Raw genomic sequence first — 23497 nt, 5'->3', positions numbered from 1 at the left:
GACGGGGAGACGACAACAAAACGCACCCTTGTCAGCGCAGACAGTGGTTAGGTGGTATGGGTCTCGACTCCACAATTACTCCATTGAATGTCATTTAGGAGGAAGACGTTCAGACTACAAACTACAAAAGTGCCCCTTTTTTGGGCAGAAAACGCTTGGAAAGTGTCGGCTTTAACTGGGGAGTTGAAATACAGATGATGATGAAGCAGGACCAAACTCGAATGGTACACCGAGTCAGCCCCAAACACATGCGGGCCATTTTTATCTCCTAGTCTAAATGCGAAACATGTCTCCACACTAATGATAACAATCCAGGATAGATGGAGATGATAATCATCATGGTTCAACCTGCCATTTCCCACCCTAATATGTCTTTGGCGCGATCGAAGCCAGTAGTGCTGTCTGACAGGTGAGCCAATAATGTCTGGGAAAAACCGAAAGAGTAAAGGCGGCCACGTTCTGTCTGCTTCATCAGAAAACAGCCAGTCAGATGAGATTATGGAGCAATTTACACAGATGGCAGATCCCATCATTCCCCTGCCTTGTTAAGTAAAGGCGGGTCTGACAGGTTGCAAAAGGGGTGGGGTGGGGGGTGGAGGTTGGGGGGGCGAGGGCGATTGATTGGAACAGATCTCATCTTGGCACAGATTGTCAGTGACTAAGCAGTGGGAATTAGCCAACATTTTCAGAGGCAGCTGCGCTTCAAAGGGAAGGAGAAAATATGTGGGTAACTCGTGTGTTGTCGAGAGGATGAGCCAGTAAATGCATTTGCTAAAAGGAGAAGAAACCACGGCAGGAAGGTCTCTGTCACTGCTAAATGCTTCACACGCAGGCTCACAAACACTGCAGTCAAATCTGTGCAGAAACCTGAAGCGGCTGAATGCATATAGATTTGCAGTCTTCCTCAGAGCCTTCGTATCTTGATATAACAACGATGTTTGCATAACAGTGCTTATCTGGTTGCAAGCACAACTCAGATATCCTGTTCGCCCCGTAACACGTAATTAATAATGTATATATGGGAGTCTGGGGAAAACTCCACACTCTATTAGATGGAGCTGACAACAGCTATTCATAGGTTTAATAATGATAAGTGGGTGGGACACAGGAAGGTGCCTGAACATTTATGTTTGTCTCTCTTCTTTCATCTCTTCACGTAAAGCATCTGCAGGCCAAAGATGAAGTACCGAGTTCACCATCAGGAGATCAGGTCCCACTCCGCTCTTCAGCTGCAGGTCTAAACTCAGGATTTTCAGTCAGCGTTGAGTCTCTGTTTTCTATTTCCAGTTTGAAGTCTATAAACCTCACCGTGTTGGATCGATATGAAACTTTCCGCTGTGCGTAAGGTCGTCCGAGGATATAAATACACATGGCTTCTCAAGATGCTGATAAAATAATCCTGCCCATTTTTTCGGGTCTGTCAGAGTTTGGATTGCTCAATAAAATCTTTTGCTCGACAAAACCGTAAGCCAGATGGCAGAAACTCGAAGTGGACATAAAAAAATAAAAAGTCATTGATCCTTTTGATCAACGTTACCAATTCTTACACAATGTGCACATCTGAAAACATGTCTTTCCCCAGGTGTAAAAGCATAAAAATGGATTTTCAGGTTAGCAGATGTGCAAACGTTCTGATTTTAATGATGTTTTTGTGTAAAGACTGCAAATGAAGCAAACTGAAAGAAGCCAAGCTTTCTTTGCGTTAACTGGCTTGACAAAACCTAAAAACCTAGACGGAGATAATGAGGATCACGACGATGGTTATCAGCTTTCTCTGTTAACTCAGGCTTTCTGCTTCAGTCTCCGTGCTTCAGGCTGCATAAGAAGGAGCCATTTGAAGGTCTTCTTCTTCACAAAACAGATCAATTGAGTGCTGACTACTCCAATCAGAGACATTACCAGGGGAATGGGTGATAGAGATCTATGCAGAATATTACAGTGTAACAGTAAAATGCAACACTGGTGCTGCAAAAAAGGTGAAAGAGAGTAATGCTGCAGATTAGTCGTGAATTCATGATCATTGCAAGCTCAACCAGTTAAATAAATATAAATTCTTGAGTTCATTCATTCATTTATTTTACTGCTAGGCTCTGCAGTTTATTTCTAGCTCTGAAACCTTTATCTGTATGCATGTAAACATTAAATGTCACTCAGTGTGTTCGATATAACTCTGCCTAACAAAGAAGATGTAAAAAAACAATAAAAACTGTTGCTTTAGTTTGTCACCAGATCCAAGTAAAATTAAGTTTACTGATTGATAATTAATAAACAGCCTACAAACATAACTTATAAATTTGGAAATCAGAGCTGTAGATCAGGTCAAAACATAAAAACAAAAATCATTAAGTATTTTCTGCATCACCAGCTGAATGACTGCGAATCCTCTGATAAAGCAAACCACAGTTTGCACTGCTGTAACTTCAGTCAGCGGTACCAATAACATCAACGAGTGGTATATATAAGCTGGAATTCCATCAGCAGAGAACGTATATCGCACTTGGTGCACACTGAAAAATGGCACTGAGAGTCAATTTTAAACTCAGACTCTGAACATAGCCTGAACCTATATGCTACCATGACGATCTAACACCTTTAGCGACTCAGACTTTAAGCTCACCAGAGCTCGCTAACGCGCTAATACCCCCCCCCATAACCCGCTACCCATTTCTGCTAGTTACAGCTAGTGTAACACCTGTGTCCTAGGTTAAACCGTCTATGGCCGAGATGCATTGTGGGTAAACTAGATGAAAATCAACAGTGTGGAAATTAGAGTATCTGAGATGGCCACATGAGACCAGCTCCAAAAGAAAGTCAATCCCCACAGACTACCAAAATTACCCAACATCACAGCAGGAATAAACATGTTTACAGTCAGGTACAATAATGGTTTTGGTTTCTCTTAGTCATTTTCTCATTTGTGCAAATCTGTGGGTTCTGTGGGTGGGACTGGGATATTTAACTCCCCAGTCTGAATTGGACAAAGGCTTAAAATTTACATCACCATGGACACAGCAAAGCGTAGTCGGTGAACTGGACCTTCAGCAGTGTTTGCGATGTTGGCGTCTTCTGGACCGTTTTTACTTAAATCAGATACCAAATAAAATAAGAAGGTTAATTATGCTGACAGGTCGGCCAAGAAGTCTGTGCTCAGTTTTCAGCGAGCGTAAGCTGCTGAGTCAGCACTTCACCCTGTCACTCATGCAAAAGTCAAAAATGAAACTCTAGACTGTAAAATGGGAGCTTCCCAACCAACGAGACCAGCTTCTATATAAAGTCTACGATGCAGAATTCATATAAAAGAAGTAAACAGCTTTAGGTGTGCTAGGTTACTCTTGGTACAGCCTCTCAGGGCACTTGGATGCATTTATAGTCTGATTTACTGATTAAAAAAAGGAACACTACACTAGTGTTAAAATCCCTTTAATGCTGTTTCCAGTGAGGGTTTCACAGGGCTGCATTCCTATTTTATTTAGGCCGCATTAGAATACCAGTTTAATTATGGTATTTGAGAGCAAAATGCAAAAATATGTAAATGGAGCCTGAATGAATTAACAAGCGACTGTAGGTGGCATCCGTAATAAGTGTAAACGTTAATATAGCAACAGGCTTTTGAAGCTCGTGCACATTTTAACCATGTTGTTCACGATTTGAGGCAGCTGTGGCGGCTGTTGGTGTAAAAAGCACTGTGAGTGCTCATTGAGAGTAGACGAGTGCTGTATAAATAGTAATCCATTTAATTTACATTTTTAAAAACAGTGCAAAGGGAAGGGATTGTCACGTGGAAGCCCCGTGACCTCTGAAGAGGCAACAGGCTGTTGGTTGCTTGGTCACAACAGTCACTTTCCCACACCGTGCCCGTAATCAGCACAGATTAAAGGTTAAACCCTTTTTATTTAGTTGCTTACGTGTTGCTGTCAAGGTTACGTGCAGTTCTGAAGAGAGAGAGAAATATTGAAGTTTTAACTTTTGCCCCTTGAAAGCCTTGAAGTAACTCTTGAAGGTATTTTTCTGAACTGAGCAATTTCTGCTTCGAGAACAAAATGACTGGGTCAGTGAGGTGGCCTCTGTCTGTGCAGCTATCATCAACCCACATCTTTATTGATATACACTGAGGTGTCAAAACTCGTCATGGAGGCTACAAATGAGGTCGTAAAATGACATCTTTATGGAGGGAAAGAGTTAACATTTGGCAGCACGGTGGCTCAGTGGTGCGGGCCCTTCACGTCCTTCATGTTCTCACCTCTCCTCAAGACTGTACTCTAACCTTTAAACAACCCTTTGAACTACTCCATACCCAGCTGGACTCCTTTTACCCAAGCAAGTCAGCTAAGATGCTGCAAGTGTGGCATGAAGGGAGTTGTTTGGGGAAGGTGTTGGAATGCCTAGTAATGTCTACACTCTAAAGAAGCTGCACTGATCTGCTCCTGTGAATAAAAAAAAAAAGGGGGAATGAAAGGACACTTGACCTGCACAACAGCACACAGGCCCTTATTACTCCCTCCAGGCAACGCTCACATGTAGCACTGAATCAATCGCGTCAAGCCGGCATCCAGTCTGTTTGATAAGGTCACAATTAGAAGGAATCTAATCCAGTGCACTGCTTTAGCACATTAGTATTGGTCAGGAGGAGCAGGGCACACAGAGACACTACGCCAAAGAGAAAAAACCCCCAAAACTGCTCGATCAATCAATCTGGTGCGTAGCGTTCACTCCCTGAGCAGAGGTCAATGAAAAACAGAAAGGGACGCAGACACACAAACCTACTTATCCTCCTGCAACAGGGGACACGGCCAAGTGTCGGACCTGTGCATCCAGCAGCCCAGATCAGGGGCGCAATTTCCAGGGGGGTTAGGGGGGTTATGACCCACCCCCAATAATCAGACCCAACCAATATAACCCCGCCCCCCCCAATAAAATTATGAATTATCTTGCATAAATAGGCAGTTGATTTTCTTTACTCATTTCAGGTATTACAAGGAAAATAGTTGCATGTTTAATCATCTAGGAATTTACCCAGATTTATTTATTTATTTAGACAGAGATCTTGATCCCCCAGATACTTCATTAGTAAGTGCCGCACACTCACAAACACACATCTTAACTCAGGTGTTTGTACTTATTTGTATTTTGCCTAAAAAAAACAAAACTTTCTAGCTGAATGTCAGGCGCCCTATCACTGACAGGAAGAAGGGAAAAAGTGCAAAAAAAAAGGGATATAAAGAAATGGATGAGAAGAAGCCTGATTGGAAACAGCGTGGTGGCATGAAATTAACAGCTCTTCCCCGAGGACACGCGGTGCTGGACATGTTACAGGTGAAGGCGCTGAACGCCTTTAAGCCCACTCTGCGACAATTAGAAGCAAAGTTGAACCGGAGGCTGAGGAAGAACAAGGGCAGCGCTGCTCAGTCTTCCTTCCTCCTACATCCCTCTGTGCTCTGATGAAATGGGTTGTAAAAATGCTGCAGGCTTGCTTTCTTCATTTTTCTTTTTTTTTCCTCTCTCCGTAGAGGCTTACGATTTCCACCAGCCACGGCTTTAAATATTTTTGTGTGACAATGAAAATTAAATCATCTCTTGCATTTCACCCCCCCCTCCACCTCACTTCCTCTTCCTTTGATGGCGCCTTATTTTCCAAATCCGGCAGCAGATATTCTCATTTCGTGCGCTCGTCCAGTGGGGTTAGTAAAACACAAGAGGGATTTGAATATCACAAAAGGGGCTCAGCGAGCAAATGAAGAAGTTGTTTACAAGTATTGATCCAGAAAGAGCTGGATGAGAGCAGTGCCATTATAAGTCATTATCACGGCAGGGTTTTATTAGCCCCTTGCTGTTTCTCCTGTCAGGAGGAGGAGAAAAATGAAGCCCCGCTAACTCTGCAGAGGAGAAGCAAGGAAACTGACACCTGCTGTCACGTGTTTACAACCACAGGCTCAGTCGTCTGTCAGAAGCCCACAGGATTAACCAAGTATGCCCCGGTTTTTACACCTCCGGTCTAAATTTGTTAGTGTACCATTTAATATCATTTAAAAAAAGGAGTGTGATGAGTAAAGGACAGATTATTTCTGAAGATCGGCATGAGGAAAAGTCACATCAGTACATGTTAGCATGTTAGGGATGTTAGCGTAATTACAGGTGAACAGAAAAAGTTAATGGAAATGGAGGCAAAGTTCAAAGAAAAACCTCAATATATCCATGTTGTAAATGTAGTGGGACAAACCTATTCTTTGAGATTAAAGTGACAAAGTTAAGGGGAAAATTGTATATAAACAGATTTTAAAAGGTACCAGCAATGTAGACATATTTTATTTTATTAAGGAGCTGCAACAGAGTGAAGCCAGGCTGCTTCTGATGAACAAGAATCTGTGTTTATATTTCGGAAAAGTCCCAAAACATGACGTCTTTTCAATCAGCATATCCATTAGAGCCCGACTGATTTATTAGTGAGCCAATATTATCGACTGATATTAGCTATGTTTAGCAAAGAAGAAATGAAAGAAACACCCTTCATGTTATGAGTGTTGATGTTGCAAAGTTTGGCCACCAGAGGGCACCTTTCCGCTCCAAGCCCGAGTTAATTAATAAATCATGCTATAATGATCTAAGGTGTGGGTGTACGACTCCTCCTAGACATGTTAATCAATCTGGATGAAACTTGCTATAATAACTGCCTAGGTTACCAGGATTAACAATATCTATATCTATATCTATAACTCAGATCCTTACTAATTATATCTATTTGGTAGCCGATCTGTAAACAAACTACGACATTACGTCTATAAATTGTGCTGTGCAATTTTTAGCACAGTGGGACTTCTGGGGTAAGTGGAATGTGTTGCCATGCATATTTGTCTCATGCAATGAATATGTAGCTCGCAAAGAAGAAGAAAAAAAATGTAGTTATTATTCATTTGTTTGATGTTTATGAAGAGCCGTTTCTCTCCATCTTTCCACATACAGTGATATAATGAGGATTAAAAGAATAACATGTCTGTGTTTTAATACATGAGCCATTTTTGCTAGTACACATACCAAATGTTAAAATCTGCTCATGTGTTGAGCGGCTGATATATCAGAACAACCGATTTTTAAACCAGCAAATATCATTATTGGTCTTAAAAAAAACTATTCATTAGTAGTGATTATGAGCTAAAGTCCCAACTATTTTCTTGCCACTGTGTCTGATTTACTTACTTAATAAAATAAATACTGCTTATTTCAAGCTTTTTTTTTTGTCAAATCATGATTTTTCCTTCTACTAAATTTACACATTTCACCTTAAATGACCTTAAACATGTCGTTAAACATCATCTCTCAGGGTCAGTGTTCACTTCCATTTTAATTAAATAATATCTCAGCAGCTGTCAGTCACACCTCCCCTCGTCAAAATGAGCTCGGTCGATATAACATGACCGGCAGGCTTTCCGCGTCGCGTGATGTTCAAAGCCAATTTTGTCACGTTGAGTGAGCTGACACCTTTCCCCGGGAGTGACGCCGGAAAATATGAAGACGGTCAGGAGGGAAGAGCCTGAGAGGAGGTGGGGAGGGAGTACTGGGGACGGGCCAGCCGAGCGGAGTGACGGGGCGGTAGTAGAGTGGGTTGCTCTTCTAGAACAGCCTCCAATTACATCCAGGGTGTGAAACCGTCCATAACACCCCGATTAGCCTGTCTGTCATCCTGCTCCGGCAGCAAAGGCAGAGCCGGCTCCGGTTGCTGCTGCGTGCTCCACTTTGCAGGAACACATTTCCTGTCGCACAAAGTGCACGCCAGGGGCCATAAATCCTCAGCCTCAATCAGAGCCTGCTTCTAACAATACAGCAAAAAGCCCAGTATGACCATTAGTACACTCTGCCTCCCTGTCTCCCATAACAAATCCATCCCTGACACCTATGCCCATCCCTTCAGCGGGCTCCTCTCCATTAGCTGCTCAAATGGCACGTATCAGAGAGTGACTGAGCAGGCAGGTCCGGGCGATAGGCGCTACTGGCTGCTTGTGGTAGCAGATGCCAAGGTGCAGAGTGAAAGCAAATGACTTATGCACCCTCCCCCCTTTAGGGAAGCTAAAAACAGAGATGCATGGTGTCAGGGAGAGTTCAAAGGGAATCGCAGTGGCATAGCCAAAGAAAGGACGAGAAGAGATGAAGAGAAGCTGGAACTGACACGTTCAGGAGGTTCAGGTTTGCACCTGGAGCCGTGGCAAGAAACGGGTCTAGTTCAGCGCTGCCAACGCGTCACCAATTAACTTTAGAAAGGAAGCCACCGTTTGGTGTCGAGTGATTCACAGACACCGGCTGACACCCTCTTGACAAACACGTAGGAGTAAAGGGAGACATAAAAAGAGTGACGATTCAAACCCAACTGCGGCTCGATCTCCAACATAAGCAGCAGGATGAGGAGACAGAGGCAGGCCGGCTCAGAAAGCTATCAGGCTGTCTAATTAAAGTCTGCGAGGGCGTGCGTGAGGACAGGGTAGCGGTGCCTGACCGATGTCCTTCCAAGAGCAAATTCCTGACCACGTCCCCCTGTTCCCTGAGCGCTGGAGTGTAAGGGTGGGCTGTGAGTGCCCGGCATAACAATCAAAGTCAAATTCAAAGGCGGGCCCCGCAGCGATGGGCTACGGCAACAAATGAATGCTTAAACGTCTCGCGTCAGCTCTGCAAACACGCCGACAATGAGCGCGAGGCTTCCTTCTTCTGCATTCAACAGCATCTCTCTTCTCTCTTCAGAGCTCATCACAGAGCCGCTTGTGTCTGGAACTGAATATCACCACGCAACAGATGGAAATTGAATTCCTTTAATCAGGGTGAGTAACGGCCAGCAAAAAAAAAGAAGAAAAAAGCGATGATGCCGATGGGGGAAAGAAAAAAGACAAAAAGAAAGTCTTTGAGCATGTGCCCTGCTGGGAGACACGCAACCCTCACATGGCCTGCAGGGCAGAGAGCTGAAGAGGTCTTTTTGTTTTGTCTCCAGTTACAAGGGCCATGAGGTGACACCCTAATAAGAAATGTGTCTGTTTCCACAGCCCTCACTATCTAACCCTAGAATGAAACTGCCACATATAGCTGCGCGGCCACGGCTCGGTTCTGATTGATCTAAAAACCTTTAAAACGAGCATAGAAGCTGTTGAAAAGCCGAAACTCTCCACGATGAAAACTCCATGTTTATGAATATTCTCCCCGAGGAAAATACGTTTAGCGTGGCTTCAATTTATAAAGCAAGGTAGCAAGGACAGGCACAAATAATGATGCACTCAGCTATGTAATGAACATGCTTTCAGCCAGAAAAGATGGGAGAAGAAGAAAGTGCTCCTGAAAGTGAAAGGCACCGCTATCCATTCATCAAGACATTTCCAACAAAATAAGGAGGCACTCACAGTTTTGACAAATAAAAATTATTCTACTGTGTTGTGAACCCAGCAACGATTTACACTTACATCTTTGTCACCATCAGTCATTTTTAGCCCGAGATTCTCTCTGGTTCAAGGCGATTTAAAAAAACCTCCAAAAAAACATGTCGTTTGGCTTTCGCTTTTAACCACCTCATTGCATTTTCTCAACTTCTGGAGAGGATCCAGTCCCTGCTGAATTAAATCTGGGCGCTTGTCTCCTGTTAGGGAAACATTACTCCTGATTTTCAGTCTCAAACCTGAGAACAAAGCAGAGTGATATTCTTCAAGGTCAGGCGTGAACTGAGAGGAAATTAATGACAACTCTGACGGGGAGAGTGAAGCCTTGGATGCTTCTCTGTGTGGCTCTTTATTACAGAAACTTTATTTTCATCCATCCATCCCTGTACGTCCCGTCTGCGTTACCGCTGACCCGCTCGGCAGCCGAGCCGGTGAGAAGCCGGAGCGAGGAATCCTGTCAGAATAATGGATCGGGGCCCACAGCGGGACACACAGCTGCACAACAGCATGTTTGTGATTCAGGAAGCTCCTCTAAGTGAAACCTTGGGATGAAGATTAGCTTGGAAACAAATCACAGCTTGTCCGCCCTGCGGGTGGTGTCTAATGGGAGAAATGATTCAACCTGGATGCCGCGTAATTCGATCCCACGCTGTGAGGAGCATGTTTCCGTTACTCAATCCCACAAAAATTTCACAGTGAACAAGTAATAGCGTGACACGGCACGGTCACATAGATCTTCATCTTTTCAAACATCCCCCCCTGCACCCTCCATCTGCATCTAAAACTCATTTGTGATATTCAGTTAGATTTAGACCCCACCTTCTTTTTTCATTGTCGCACAGATGCATCTGTAACAGGCGTACCTGGTAATGTGACCGGCCCCCTGGCTGTCTGTCAGCACATGAAAGCATCAGTCACAACTATTTGGCTATGCAGCACATAATTCAGAGCTCCGTTATACAGACGTCCACCGAGTCCAGTCATCCATCAGACCGCTTTTTGCCAAGTCAACAGATTCTCGTGGTGGTGGGCGGTCAGGGAAAAGGCCTCTCAGGTTGTGTTTCAGCTTTGACTGTGTGTGTGTGTGCGTGCGCGCGTGTTTGGGTTTTCCCGGGGTGTAAAGTATAGCTCTTTACAGCAGCAGTAAACTATGTCACAGACCAATATAGCCATCTATCCCTGCAGGACTCCTGATTGTTCCAACATGGGAAATCTCAGCTTTGTTCAATTAAGATTAAGCCTCCGCTAAGGAGGTCATGGTTTTTGGTTTGCATACATGCGTGTCATTCTGCCTGTATACACGATAGCTCGAAAACTTTTGAACAATTGCATTAAATCTTTGTAGGAGTGTAGAGTGAGCTTATGTTCACAGTCCATTAAAAGTTAGCTTACATTCACCAAGGTCTTCAAGGTCAACTTAATGATTTATTGGTTAAAAATTGGCAACAAGCCTTATAGCTTAGAAACTATGATTGAAGAAGTGTGGTGTGTGCTGTCCACATATGGAAAGTACCATATATCATGCTGCATTTGACCTCTGACCTCCCTTTAAGGTCAACAGATACATTTGAAGGTCAAAGTGATTAAACAGTCCTATAGGACTATTTAAAAAGACGTTTCTTACTGTCACTGAATTGGAATGATTCTAATTATCATTTTATTTTATTATGACTTTGTTAATTACATTACAGTAACAGGTAATAACTGTTTAAATACACAACAATTTGAATATGTCTACAGTGTTACTGAATGAGTTTTCTTTTGGAAAACAAAATAAAGTAGTGATCAAAAACTGTTTTCACTTGATATTTATGACTAAACACTAATAATAAGTGCTGCATGTCTATAATGTCCACACATATGAAAAATAATTGCCCCCAAAATTATGTCAAGTGTATTAAAATGGGTAAAAAAAAAAAGAGCAAATAACAAAAGCCTGCACATTGCTTGAGTTTTTAGTACACTACAAACATCTTAGAGCTCAAAGAAAAATAAAGAATATATAAAATAGAACACTATTACCTTAAAAGTAAATAGCACAGGGAGAGTGAGCTGCCTTGGCAGATGTTAGCATCCTCTGAGTGCTTCTTGTTTATAACCTGGCCAGGATGCCTTCCAACATCAACTCATCTGATAATATCTAACAATTAATCATTTGCCCTAAAGGTGGACCTATTACGCCTTTCTTTTTTTTCCAGACACATAAATACTGCTGCGGTGCTAAACACGTTTAAACACAGAGGTCAGTATATGTGAAAGTAATCCCAGTAAGCCAAAAGCTCAGGCTTCAGACAGTTTTTATCCTACTCTTTGATCTATGTGATGTCAGCGAGAAGAGATATCCCTCTTATGGGTATCACAGCTCTGGCTGTGAGCACAGAAGCTCCACCCACCAACAAACCTGTTTATGAAGGGCAGCCAATCAGAGAAACGTTTTCTCAAAGAGGAGCTAGAACAGTCTGTTTCAGACACCAGAAGAGTCTCTTCCACTTACTCGAGCACCTACTCGACTTGGTTTCGTTCTTTTTCCATTACAATTGAGTACCATCAAATGTGCGTGACGCCACATTTTCTACTCAGCTCGCTTGGAACCCCGGCCGAGCAGGTAGTAAAAAAGAACCTGATACCAGGTACTATCACCAAATGGAAAACCCTAAACACTGAGTCGAGTTGAGCTGACTATGTACTAATGGAATCATGCAAATCTACTGTAGTAGAGTCCAAAGTATAAACACAAAATGAAGTGAGTATAATAGGTCCACTTTCATATCCAGGATTTGAGGCTGTCAACATCTAATTAGTAGATTTTTTTTTTTTTTTTTAAATCCAAGCAGATTGTTGTGGTCTGCAGCAGATGTCATATAATCTCATTAATAAAGTGAATTCCAAAAAAGTCCCCTAACACACACACACACACACATACATATGTTTCCAAAGACAAGCGATATAAATATGAAACTACAATATTTTTTATTTTACACCTTCAGCCTGCCAAGCTAAGGTAGTGCTGATAAAGCTACTTTCAGCTGCTGTTAGTCACCAGGAGTCACCTCCGAGAGATTTGTGCCTCTCCTGGGACTGAACCAGGAATCTCACTCATTGGACAAATGCGTAAACCTCTACACTACAGAACCACTTAGCCAGTGCTGGTTATGACCACAAAAAACAACAAAGAAAAATACTGACAGCTTTGACTATCAACAAGGCTGAAATAACATCCTTCCCAGGGTAACAGCTGCATGACGTTCTCTCTCAGAGGACTGTGTTTAAATTCTGAGGTCAGCCTGGGCTGACAAATGGTAAACGGCCTGCTTCTTACAAAGCACGTTTCTACTCTGTGTGAGCACTTCTTAAACAACATGACTCATTTACCCACTCACACACTGGAAGAGCCAGAGATTGAACCACCGGCATTCTGATAGATAGACCACCTCCTCTAGTCAGTAACACAAAGGAGACGTGACCACAGAGCATGTGCCATAAAACACGTGACCGGCATACACACATAATGATCAGTATATTACTCAGTTTCCCAAAGCAAAGGCGACGCACTCAAATGATTCTTCTCTGCCCAGAAATCAAAGCAGAAAATATTCAGGTGGCTTCATGAGTCGATCCACTCATTGGTAAACCTGCTGCTCACTAGTGGAATTGGAGCTGATTTCGAAAAACCCACAGATGTTCGAACTGCTGTTACACAAGTGTTAAAGAAAGAAAAAAAAAAGAAAAAAAAAACACCTCTCATTTGAGAAGGTGAAATGGAATTCTTGCCTGAAAATACATCTTAATTTACTACATATAAGTGAGGATTTGCTGGTAACCCACAGCTCTGGGATGTTACATGGGCCATATTTTACCTTCTGAACAACTGACTGATGAAGGTTGCAGTTGTGTATTTACTGTTAAATGCTGTCATTGCCATCCTGACATGGCTGTTTTTGACCCGGAAACCATCTCTTGAATATATAGAGGATACATCTGAATATTTAGCTTGCACACATTTCCCAGGACAGCTCCAGCTGACTTAATTCTAAACTGCTGAACTATAAACACATCTGGGAGAGCAGGGATGCAATGATAAATCTGATGAGTGATGCTGGCGTATCACCAAAGAAGACCGAGATCAATTTTGCCCAATAAAAAAAAAGAAAAAAGAAAAAAAATGTGATGAAGATCTGAAACCTGGATTTCCCCTGTTCCCTAGCAGAGGAGGGAACAAAAAACAGAAAAAAATATCTGTATTGTCTTAAACTGTTATTTTGCAGATCTCTATGGGCCCTGAGTTGAAGAATATGCGCGCCCCTTCCAAGAATTTCAAAGTCTAAGAGACATTTTTTCAAACTTTTAGTAATAACATTAGTGATTTCTCCACTCCATCAAAGCAGAAAGAGGTAGGAATTTAGAAAAGCCGCTCTCACCCGAGGGGAGAAGTGAACATGCTTTATGGAGTAAAAAAAGGTCACAGCTCACGCCTCTACTTAACCCAGTCTGCCACTTCACCTCGCTTACTACCCAGACCTTTTTCCCTCTTTATAGAACTCTCTAATACTCCTATGATGTGGTCTGAACAGACCTGTAATGGGACAGGGTCCCTTGTCGTGGGCTAGACTTTCTAAAATCAGCTCAGAGGAGGTGTGGGAGTCTTGCTCCCTCTCAGACCACTTAAACTTCAAAATAGTGAAATGTTATTACAGATTTCTTTGTATAAGGATGCCAAAGAGATTTTTTCTTCACCAGTTTTAACTGTAAGCTGCGTGACTGAGCCAGCCCATGCGCCATCAGGACCCCAAACCGCCTCGCCTGGATTGAATTCATTCCTGCCATCACCTCTGCCACAGAATTACACCTGTGCTTTTCCCCGCTGTCACATGTCAAAAGGTCCCCCGGCTGTCTTCCCTTCAAATAGATGTGGTGTGAACCCCTGAGGTACGCTGGCTGCACTCTCACAGTGTCTGCATGGCTTTAAAAAAAAAAAATCCCCAAAGTGGAAGCACCAGAGAGATAATCCTCCAATGTCCCAGATCTTTACTGGGACTGAGCCCCTGGTGGGAGCCAGCGAGGGGAATTGAAGGCAGCGGCGGCCACGTTTCAATCAGAGGAAAGAGTTTGGTGATGGGGGCATGAGAGGATTTGCAGCAGTGCGGTGTCCCCCATGAATACAAAATATTACTAGGAAGTACTTTAAGCGAAGAGCTGCTTTCTGCCCTGTGAACACTGGGATATATTCCTCACTCACCGCCCTGGCCTTACAGCCTGGCTCGAGCACCATCACGACCCAGGCGCAGTTTACGGCCACATCTTTCTAAATTAGCTGATGATTCCTCTGACAGAGAGCTGGGGGATTTACACATTTAAGTCATTTCCCAGGGAGAAGAAATCTCTGCTGATTATCTGTGTTTGATTAAAAAAAAAGTAAAGTCGGGAATCTTGGATCTCTAGCTGGACTTCTGGAAACTCTGAAGGTCAATTTTCATCACTTGCATCAACTCCAACAATGGAAAGGCCAAATCATAAGGGCAGAGAATACCTGTCAGGTTAACCTCCAATGAAAACAATACTGTGTAAACACCATTATGCATCAAGTCAGGGACAAAAAGCGCCCCAGTCTTCTGTCTCACGCTGCACTGCATAAAATGAGATGAGAGGTTGACTCAATTTGCATGCACTGCTTTTACTGCACATACTCGGAGTCGTTCAATATTTTTGCCTCACAGTCATGCAAAGTTCAGCAGGACAGCTCCCAGATACGAAAACACGTCCTGACTGTGAACCTTTGTCTGGACCATGTGAAGCATATGTGCTGGAAGCTCTGATTGACCCAAATGCAAAACAAAGGTGATGCCCACATCTATACAGGGACCTCACTCTCACACACAGGCCTGCAGTGGTCCCTGACAGGACGGGATCAGAGGATCGGAGGGCCCCGTAAACTTACCGAGCTTTCCCCGGGACTCCTCCAGCTTCTGGATCTGGTTCTCCAGGAAGAACATGGCCACTGCGAACGCCAGCAGCGCCAGAAGCTGCAACTTGGGCGGCATCATGACTCTGAGCAGCCCCATCAAATCATCCAGAGATAGATGATGGTCAGTCCATGCTCAGAGGAAGAGGAGGAGACACCGAAAACACACACACAGCAGCGACGATGGTGGTTACAAAGCGGCTGAGAGTGTGTGCATGGCCCTCTCTCTCTCTCTCGCTCTCCGTGTGTGTGGATATCTCCCAGCGTTCAGATCCTGTGGTTACCTCAAACGCGACGTGTTCAAACTCGGTTTGGTTATTTCATTCTGTTAAATCTCGACAGAGCGGGAGGAGGGGTCGTGAAGCCCTAGAGATTTCTCCAGAGTGCGTTTTTGTCCCTCCGGGATGTGTTCGCGATGGCACCAGCCGCTGTCGCCTGCGTCCCCCACACAGAGCTGTCCCGTCCCATCCAGTGTGTTCACAGCCGCACCACGGACACACTGTTACTACCACTCAGGCCATTGGGTGTATTAACAGTCCACCACACAGCAGAGACCTCCCATTCGTCGACTCTCTCTGCCTTTTCCTCTCGGATTGGACCGTTTTCCGTTGTGGGACCCGGAATTGGACACCAGGGGTCGCACTTCCATTAGCAACCATGAAATGACCGGGGCGAGGAAGAATTTTTTTTAGGTTGGCTTGGTTTATGCCAAAATACAAAAAAACATAAAATTAAAAAGAAATATTATTTTTACTTCAAATATTTACACAATATGCTTACTAAGCTTTTTGTAGGTATTTTATCATTAAAGGTTAAAATTTTTAAGTCAGAAATGATTATCACTAACGTTTATCAGACAGGCGCAACCACGGACCGACCTTCAGTGGAATAAAGAGGTCCTAATAGTAGTTTTCGCTAACAAAGCAGGCTCCAAAATGTCGGGAGAGGTGTATCTCCTGTGGCTCCTGTCGCTGTTACAGACGGTGAGTTTATTAACTGTGAGAAATGGCAGCTCTGGCCGCTGTCACAGCTGCTTACAGTGAGTGTGAGCGGCTGCGGGGCTGATTGCTGGCGATCGTTAGGTTCAGCTTTTAATGAGCCACATCCTGCTGCACCCGGAGCTTCAAACTGACGTGGCTTATCCTGAAAACAGCACCGAGCCCCGGGGGAAGTGATACCTTTATAATGTGCTTGTTAGATTTTTGCTACTCATTATGTAGTTACTTTTTCGAGTCTTGTGTATTTTAAGGAGAAAGTCGATGACAAAGAGAAGACTTCCTGTGTACTAAATTTACTGTACCTGAGCGCTTCTCAGTGCCGGTGTCGTGCTGAAAAGTGATTGGTAGTATTTAAACTGTTGTAAATGATTTATTTTCTATCAAACATACATCTTATAAATGATATGCAGTCGTTTTGAGCTACAAAGAATATTTCTGTCACAAGGTAGAATCTGCAAGTTTTTACGTGCTCTTTATTTAGGTAAAAAAAAAAAAAAAAAAAAAAAAGCATCATTGACATTAACAGTGTCTTTTTCTTTGTAGAGAGTGAGATGTAGCCAAGATGGCAGCACAAATAGCAAGAAATATAACATCATATTTCTATAACGATATTAAAAATGACTGGATTGGTTATAATGTCGATCATAGAGTGGGTACAATAAAGCCGGGTCATAAAGATGCTTGTGGAACAGGTCATTTTATATATAACTTCCTTCATAAACCCTGTTGACTACAGTCTATTGAATAATATAAGCAAAAGCCTTTGACATAAAAACACACAGAATCATTGGAAATTACAATTGTTTGCACTACAACAGTTTAAAATCTTGTAGTTTATTTAGAAGATAACCTTTCGTGCTAAAGTTAGAGGGAGACAATCATCAGAATGAGATCTTCCTCGACGCAAATATGAAAGTGTTTGTGGGGTGATCAAATGTAAGAGGACACTGATGCGAAAGCGAATCACGTTTTCCTGCCGGTGGTGTCTTCAAGGATAGCTGACAAAGTTGATTAACAAACAGCAGCCCGGTGGTCTGTTATTCACAGGCTGACTCAGGCAATCTAACCCTGAAATCCTCCTCCGCAACAGACTTTTGCTACTTCAGATTATTGTTATGTGTTTTAAACTGGTGTGTTAGGATCTTTTGGGAATCTTGCATACAGAATCAAAGGCATCTGGCTTATGAAATGCGTGATTTTATGTTTGTTTCTGTTAGAGTAAATATACATCATTTACAGTTTAAAATTATTCTTATTTTATCTTATACTGGGGGCTTGGTGGAGAACCCAGTTCATCCTTTGATGATAAAAGCCCGTCCTTTAAGCTAGCTTTCTTCTGATTGGCTGCCCCTCATAGACAAAATGTTTAATCAGCTGGTAGGTGAGCTGCTGTGCTCATAGCCAGAGCTGCTTGCCTGAGACGACCATGTTAGGGCATCCTTGCTTTATGACAGCATACCGAGCCAATAATGGAGAAAAAAACCAAACAAACAGAGTGTTTGGAGCAGTGTGAAGCCTGAGCTTGAAAGTACCACACACACTGTCAGGTTAGGTGGTACTCTCTGTCACGTTAAGGAGACATACAGAAATATAGCATGGTGCAAAATCATGTGACATAATTTTGCACTATGTAGGAGCTGACAGTGGGTATAAGAGTTTCTGGCAGAGTTTCCCGTCCATTTCAGGATTCAGTTTAATATTTTATTAGTCGTTTTTAGGAGTCTCAATGGTCTGACGCCCACTTAACTGAACTTTTGAGACCCTACACTTCTGTCAGAGCACTGAAGTCTACAAACCATCTGCTCTTGGATATTTCTAGATCCAGGATTAAAAGCAGAGGCGATAGAACCTTTTCACTGTTGGTTCCTAATCTTTCCAACAACTTACCTTTTCACAAAAGAGCTGCCTGCTCTCCCTATCATTTTCAAACGCTTTTAAAAACCCATTTGTTCTTGCTTGTACCCTGGCTTTTATTCTGCAAACAGTCTTATGTACTTGTTTTATTAGATTTTTGGTGTGTACACATTGTTGGTTTAGTGACTGTTAAGTATAGTGTATATTTTGTGTAACCTGTACAGCACTATAGCACATTTTAAATAACTGAGGTTATTTCACTATACAAATATTACACAGATAACTCAATGTTCCCTGAGTGACAGTAGTATTAATACCCAAGGTACTCATTTAGAGTGTACTTTGGATAAAAGCTACAAATTATAATTGGTGAAGTATATACTTGGGTTTTACTCAATAATATAATTCAGCGTTGCCTAGAATAATAATTAATAATATTTTTTCCAGTTGCACTGATATCTAAATTTGTTTTGAGATTGCATAATTGTCTTAGTACTCTAAAATCTTACACGACAACCTACTTATTAGTTGCTAATTTGAACTTTTTAGTTGTAGTTGTGCTGTTGGAACCTAACACCTCTGCCCTTTATGAAAACGTTTGTTTCTTTGTCCTTTTACCTCCCTTCAGCTGTCGGCATACGGTGCCGATCTTTCGTCTGAGGCTTGCAGGGAGCTGGGTTTCTCCAGCAACCTGCTGTGCAGTTCCTGTGACCTGCTCGGGGAGTTCAGCCTCGCCAAGCTCCAGCCTAATTGTCGGCAGTGCTGCCAGCAGGAGGCCCAGATGGACGGGCGCAAGGTAAAGAGAAAAACGGAGTGCTCACGGATCGGGTCGACAGAAAGCGTGGAGTGTGATACAAGGACATTCAATCAGAGTAGATGAAGTGTAACCAGAACCAAGGTTAAATAAAGAGCATACAGTGAAATTATAAATTCAGGTTTTCTTAACTGTGGGGTCTTGAGCTATGAATGAATGCTTAGTTTTAAAGAAGACATTTTGTTCTGTTCCTCAGCTGTTAGCAGAAGGGTTTACAGGACCTCTGTCGAAATGTGTCACGTTTACTGACAGGGTCATGTCCCTCAACGCTCGAACTGCTACTAAAAACAGCCGAGCTTTATCCAGCCTTCCGGTTGACACTGTTTGCAGCTGTGCCACACACAACCTGTTAATAGCTGTCCGTCTCAATCTTTCTCAGATGTTCAAAGTCGAGGCTCCTTAACCTCAGCTCGGGGTCGGCGTGTCAGGTGTTACCCTGTCTGTAAGCAGTGAGGGCAAGTTACTGTATGCTCGCTGCCCCGGATATTACAGCTCGCTTGGGAGGACTCTCTGCTGTGCACTGACTTAAGTGATGGTGGAAAAACAATGTAATTTTTCCTTGATTAAGCAGGGCCCCCAGTGCGTGTGTGTGTGTGTGTGCTTGTGTGTGGTATCCTAGCAACAGCACCTTGGAAATGTGCAGCACACACCTCATTACACCTCTTGATGATAACTGTGTTTCAGACAGACACTTAGAGCAGAGATTACTCCTCTTCGGCGTTGGAGTGAAAATGTCACTTAGAAGAGCAGTTGCCCATCTCTCGCTGCACTCAGAGGTCTCCGATGGAAACGACAGCGTCACTAAGCACATTTTTATCCTCAGACGGTGACAATTATCTGCCTTAAGAATTCCTTTCAGCGTCTCAATTGCCATCAGCGCCGTATTGTTAAAGCCTTCGGACAAATGGCTTACTGCACAGCCCGGTCGATTAGTAAGATTCACTGAGCACGGAAGGGCATTTCGCTTACTCATCTTCGAATGTGCTCTTCTTTGCAGACCACCTGGATGCAGCAGCACTTCAGCTCCTCTGGGTGTGAATGATGTATTACATCTCTGTAGAACAGCTAAACCTTTATGAGAGCCTCTCAGACCTCTGTGGTGCACAATTGATGATGGTAACACTGGAGGCCTTATTTTCTTAACTTTAAAGTGGACTTGTGCTCGTTTCCAGCTCGATTTATTATTAAACTACACTAGAGTACCTTTACGAAATTCTCACTTCCAAATAATCCTCATTTATATACTGCTCAAAAAAGTAAAGGAACTTTTTTTTTTTTTAATCCGAGTATAGCATCAAGTCAGTTAAACTTCTGGGATATTGATCTGCTGTTAAGTTGCTGAAGGGGTTGTTAATCAGCTTCAGCTGCTTTGGTGTTAATGAAATTAAGAGACAGGCAGTTACTCTAGGAGGGCTGGACAGGGCGGTTGATGTCCTTAACCCAGCAGCAGGACAGCTGTCTGCTTCTTTGGGCAAGGAGGAACAGGATAAGCACTGCCAAAGCTCCAAAATGACCTCTAGAGTCAAACAACCAGAGACAGACTTCATGAGGCTGTGTAGTCAAATTGGAACTTTGTGGGTTAAAACATGGATTATACATCATCTGTATATTTCCTGTAAACTTCTAATCTCTTCAGATGAGTTTGTTTATTGGCATTCATAATGATCTATCAAAGCTGACCTCTAAGTCAGCTTATTTGACAGGATAACCATTAGATTAAGACATGCCAGAGGTAAAGTTAAGCTTTTAAACTATGATTCTTTATTTATTTATTCATTTTTGAAATCACTGATTGGGGGGGGGGGGGGGGGGGGGCGGTAGTTAATTAACAACACTTTGAAATGTTAAAATGCTGCAGTAGGTCTGGATAAAGCAATCCATCATTGCTTTCCGCTCCCAACCGAGTCGTGACTTTCCACCGATCTTCTGATCTGCCATGTGTGGTAAAATGAAAAGCTTGGAAATGTAATTTAAGCTGTGCCCGATGGTTTACAGACACACAGAGGAGGACGGGGAGAGAACAGGAGAGGATCTTAGCCTTGCATGCGTAATTTAATTTGCTGCGCGAACCGGCCAACCAGGCCATTTACCACTCTCCTCCTTGAAAACAACACGGAGAGCGTGGCCTTGAAATACTGCTGTGACACTCCAATTTCCTCTAACTTATTGTGTGTTGGTGCTGGAGGTTTGATTACAAGTGAGCCCTGCACAAACCGCCATCCATCAGCCCCACTCCATATGCACAGGCTCACAGCTTAATGACCCCCAAGGAGTCGCCCGGACACATTTATGAATCAGTCTGCCTGAATCAAATTACTCCTTCGGGCAGACAGTCCACCCCCAGCGGAGCTTCGGTCCTCTCAGACTGTGTGCAGGCATTAATGTGTTGGGAGGAAATCTCTCAGACTGCCTCACGTTGTGTTTCTCTCTGTGCAGCTCTACGCTGGAGCCATCCTCGAGGTGTGTGGATGAAAACTGGGGAGGTTCCCTCAAGTCCAAGGTGAGTCCTCAGTTGAGGCATCATTACTTGTTTTGGAACAACAGCTTTAACTGAAACTGATCTTGCTCCTTTGTGTGAGTCTGTCTCTTAATCAGTGGGAGGGACAACAGCACTAAAATGCCAGCAGGACTGTTTTCAAACAGCCTTTTGAAGCATTTGTTTATCCTTTGTCTCTCCCACATGGAGACGTGTGGTTAAACCCAGTATCAGGTTGCAGCGGTGTAGTCGCTTCAGCTCGTGCGCAGACGTCTGGAGCCCCACTTGTGCCATATGTCTGTCGTTTGCTTGCTTCAGCTGTGTCCCTCCTGTGTTTACAACAGTCTCTTCTGCTGTTAAAACTCTATTTCTGGGATGTTTTGCAGTAGTCACTCATTCCAAACCTCTGAGCTAAAATATAAAGAGTTAACTGACTCATTTGTCTCTTTTTCCATTTCCCATCAGCTTTTGTTAGGAGTGAGAAGCCGAAGATGTTCAAGGGTCTTCAGATCAAGGTAGCCACGATGAATCGTGTTGCTAATGTACCAGCATTGTTCGCCACAGTAATTATTCTCAGGAGATGTAAACCAGATTATGCTGATCAAATGAGCCTCTCTTTCTTCTCCCCGCAGTACGTCAGAGGCTCGGATCCTGTACTAAAGCTTTTGGACGACAACGGGAACATTGCTGAAGAACTCAGCATCCTCAAGTGGAACACAGACAGCGTGGAGGAGTTCCTGAGCGAAAAGTTGGACCGAATATAGACAGGAGGCTTTTTTTGTTTTTGTTTTTCATAATTTGGAAGACTTAGTTTCCCCAAATTACAAATAATGATTTATTCACTGCTTGTAATCGAATCTAGCTGTGCAGATAGTTTCCCTGTGAGGTCTGTGCCTCCACCTTCAGGTGAGAGGGATTTTGTTTGTGGTGCTCTGACACATTCGTACAAATAGTCATTCATAACTCGTCTGCGATCAGGCTGCTGCGGTAACAGGTGAACTCTTGCAGCTGTAAATCTGATTTCCCACGTTTTAGTAACCACAAATGAAATTGGTTCATCTCCGTTTTATTAGCTCGTGGCAGAAAAACTCAGGAGACGTGAAAAAATTCATCAAAATCTCTCGCCACGGTTGGGGAATACTAGAAGCAAGTGAGCAGATATGATTTGTATTTTGTGTGAACTGAGATGTCTTAGTTATTTACCAATTTGTACACAACTTGGCCTTGATAGATGGTTTCTGAATCTCTGATCTGTATGACTGTTGGTTTTTTTTGTTTTGTTTTTTTGTATCTGAAAATCACGAGTCATCTGGATTTTACCAAACTGTTCACGTGAGAGTGTTAAACAGGATAATGTGAGAGCTTCAGTTCAGTTTTACTCATTAAGTACCGATCACACATTTAGGTTTGAAACGACCTTGCACATAATGAACTGTATTGTCTGTATGTGGGAATTCCTGTTCCCCTATCTGTCTGTTTGATATTCTTGTACAATTTTTTTTTTAAATAATGCTCAACATTGCGACTGATCGCATTTGTAGTCGGAGTGAACAAATTCTAGATCCTCTCCAAGTGCAGATATCTTTGCAGAGGCACACATTAGTGAAGAGCTCACAGGAAACCAGTTTTGGGATGTGAGATCTGATGTAAATTTGTGTTTTGTTTTTTCTGTATCATCTGCTTTAAAGAGGAACTGGATTTGTTTTTGGGAAGCTTGTTATGTCCAGGTGATGGTCTAAATATGCAACAATAAACAGTCACTGATGATTTTTCTCTCGGTGCTGTGTCCTTTCCATTAGACACTTCCACGCTAAGTCATTTGTAGTCACCAAACATGTGACTGTACTGTGGGTACAGGTTTTAGATTCATAGGTATGACTTTACTGACATCTAGTGGTCATTTATGACATCACATCAGTCATGTGATGCATTGCTGTTTTTAAAAAATGTATTTTATCTTTACAAATTTTGTTCTTATTGAATAGCCTTTTT

The 23497-nt window shown here is 42.9% G+C and overlaps 2 protein-coding genes across 2 annotated transcripts in view; one reads left to right on the top strand and one right to left on the bottom strand.

Moving 5' to 3' along the window:
• The window catches only part of hs2st1a (heparan sulfate 2-O-sulfotransferase 1a), a 29802-nt gene extending 13840 nt beyond the window's left edge, over window positions 1–15962 (bottom strand). Inside the window, exon 1 of the mRNA XM_003437788.5 lies at window positions 15340–15962. Coding sequence (XP_003437836.1) covers window positions 15340–15463 — 124 coding nt within the window. The 5' untranslated portion in view covers window positions 15464–15962. The remainder of the gene's footprint in view (window positions 1–15339) is intronic.
• A 267-nt stretch (window positions 15963–16229) lies between these two features.
• On the top strand, window positions 16230–23272 carry selenof (selenoprotein F). Its single transcript, XM_005476019.4, has 5 exons — window positions 16230–16346; window positions 18844–19011; window positions 21466–21529; window positions 21971–22020; window positions 22138–23272. The coding sequence occupies exons 1-5, from the start codon at window positions 16299–16301 to the stop codon at window positions 22267–22269; spliced, it is 462 nt and encodes a 153-aa protein (XP_005476076.2). The 5' UTR covers window positions 16230–16298; the 3' UTR covers window positions 22270–23272.
• The last annotated feature ends 225 nt before the right edge of the window (window positions 23273–23497 follow it).

The sequence above is a fragment of the Oreochromis niloticus genome, linkage group LG18 (assembly GCF_001858045.2).
Source record: "Oreochromis niloticus isolate F11D_XX linkage group LG18, O_niloticus_UMD_NMBU, whole genome shotgun sequence".
Classification (NCBI taxonomy): Eukaryota; Metazoa; Chordata; class Actinopteri; order Cichliformes; family Cichlidae; genus Oreochromis; species Oreochromis niloticus.
The sequence above is the reverse complement of the archived record's forward strand: the minus strand, read 5'-3'. Positions and strand labels throughout refer to the sequence as shown.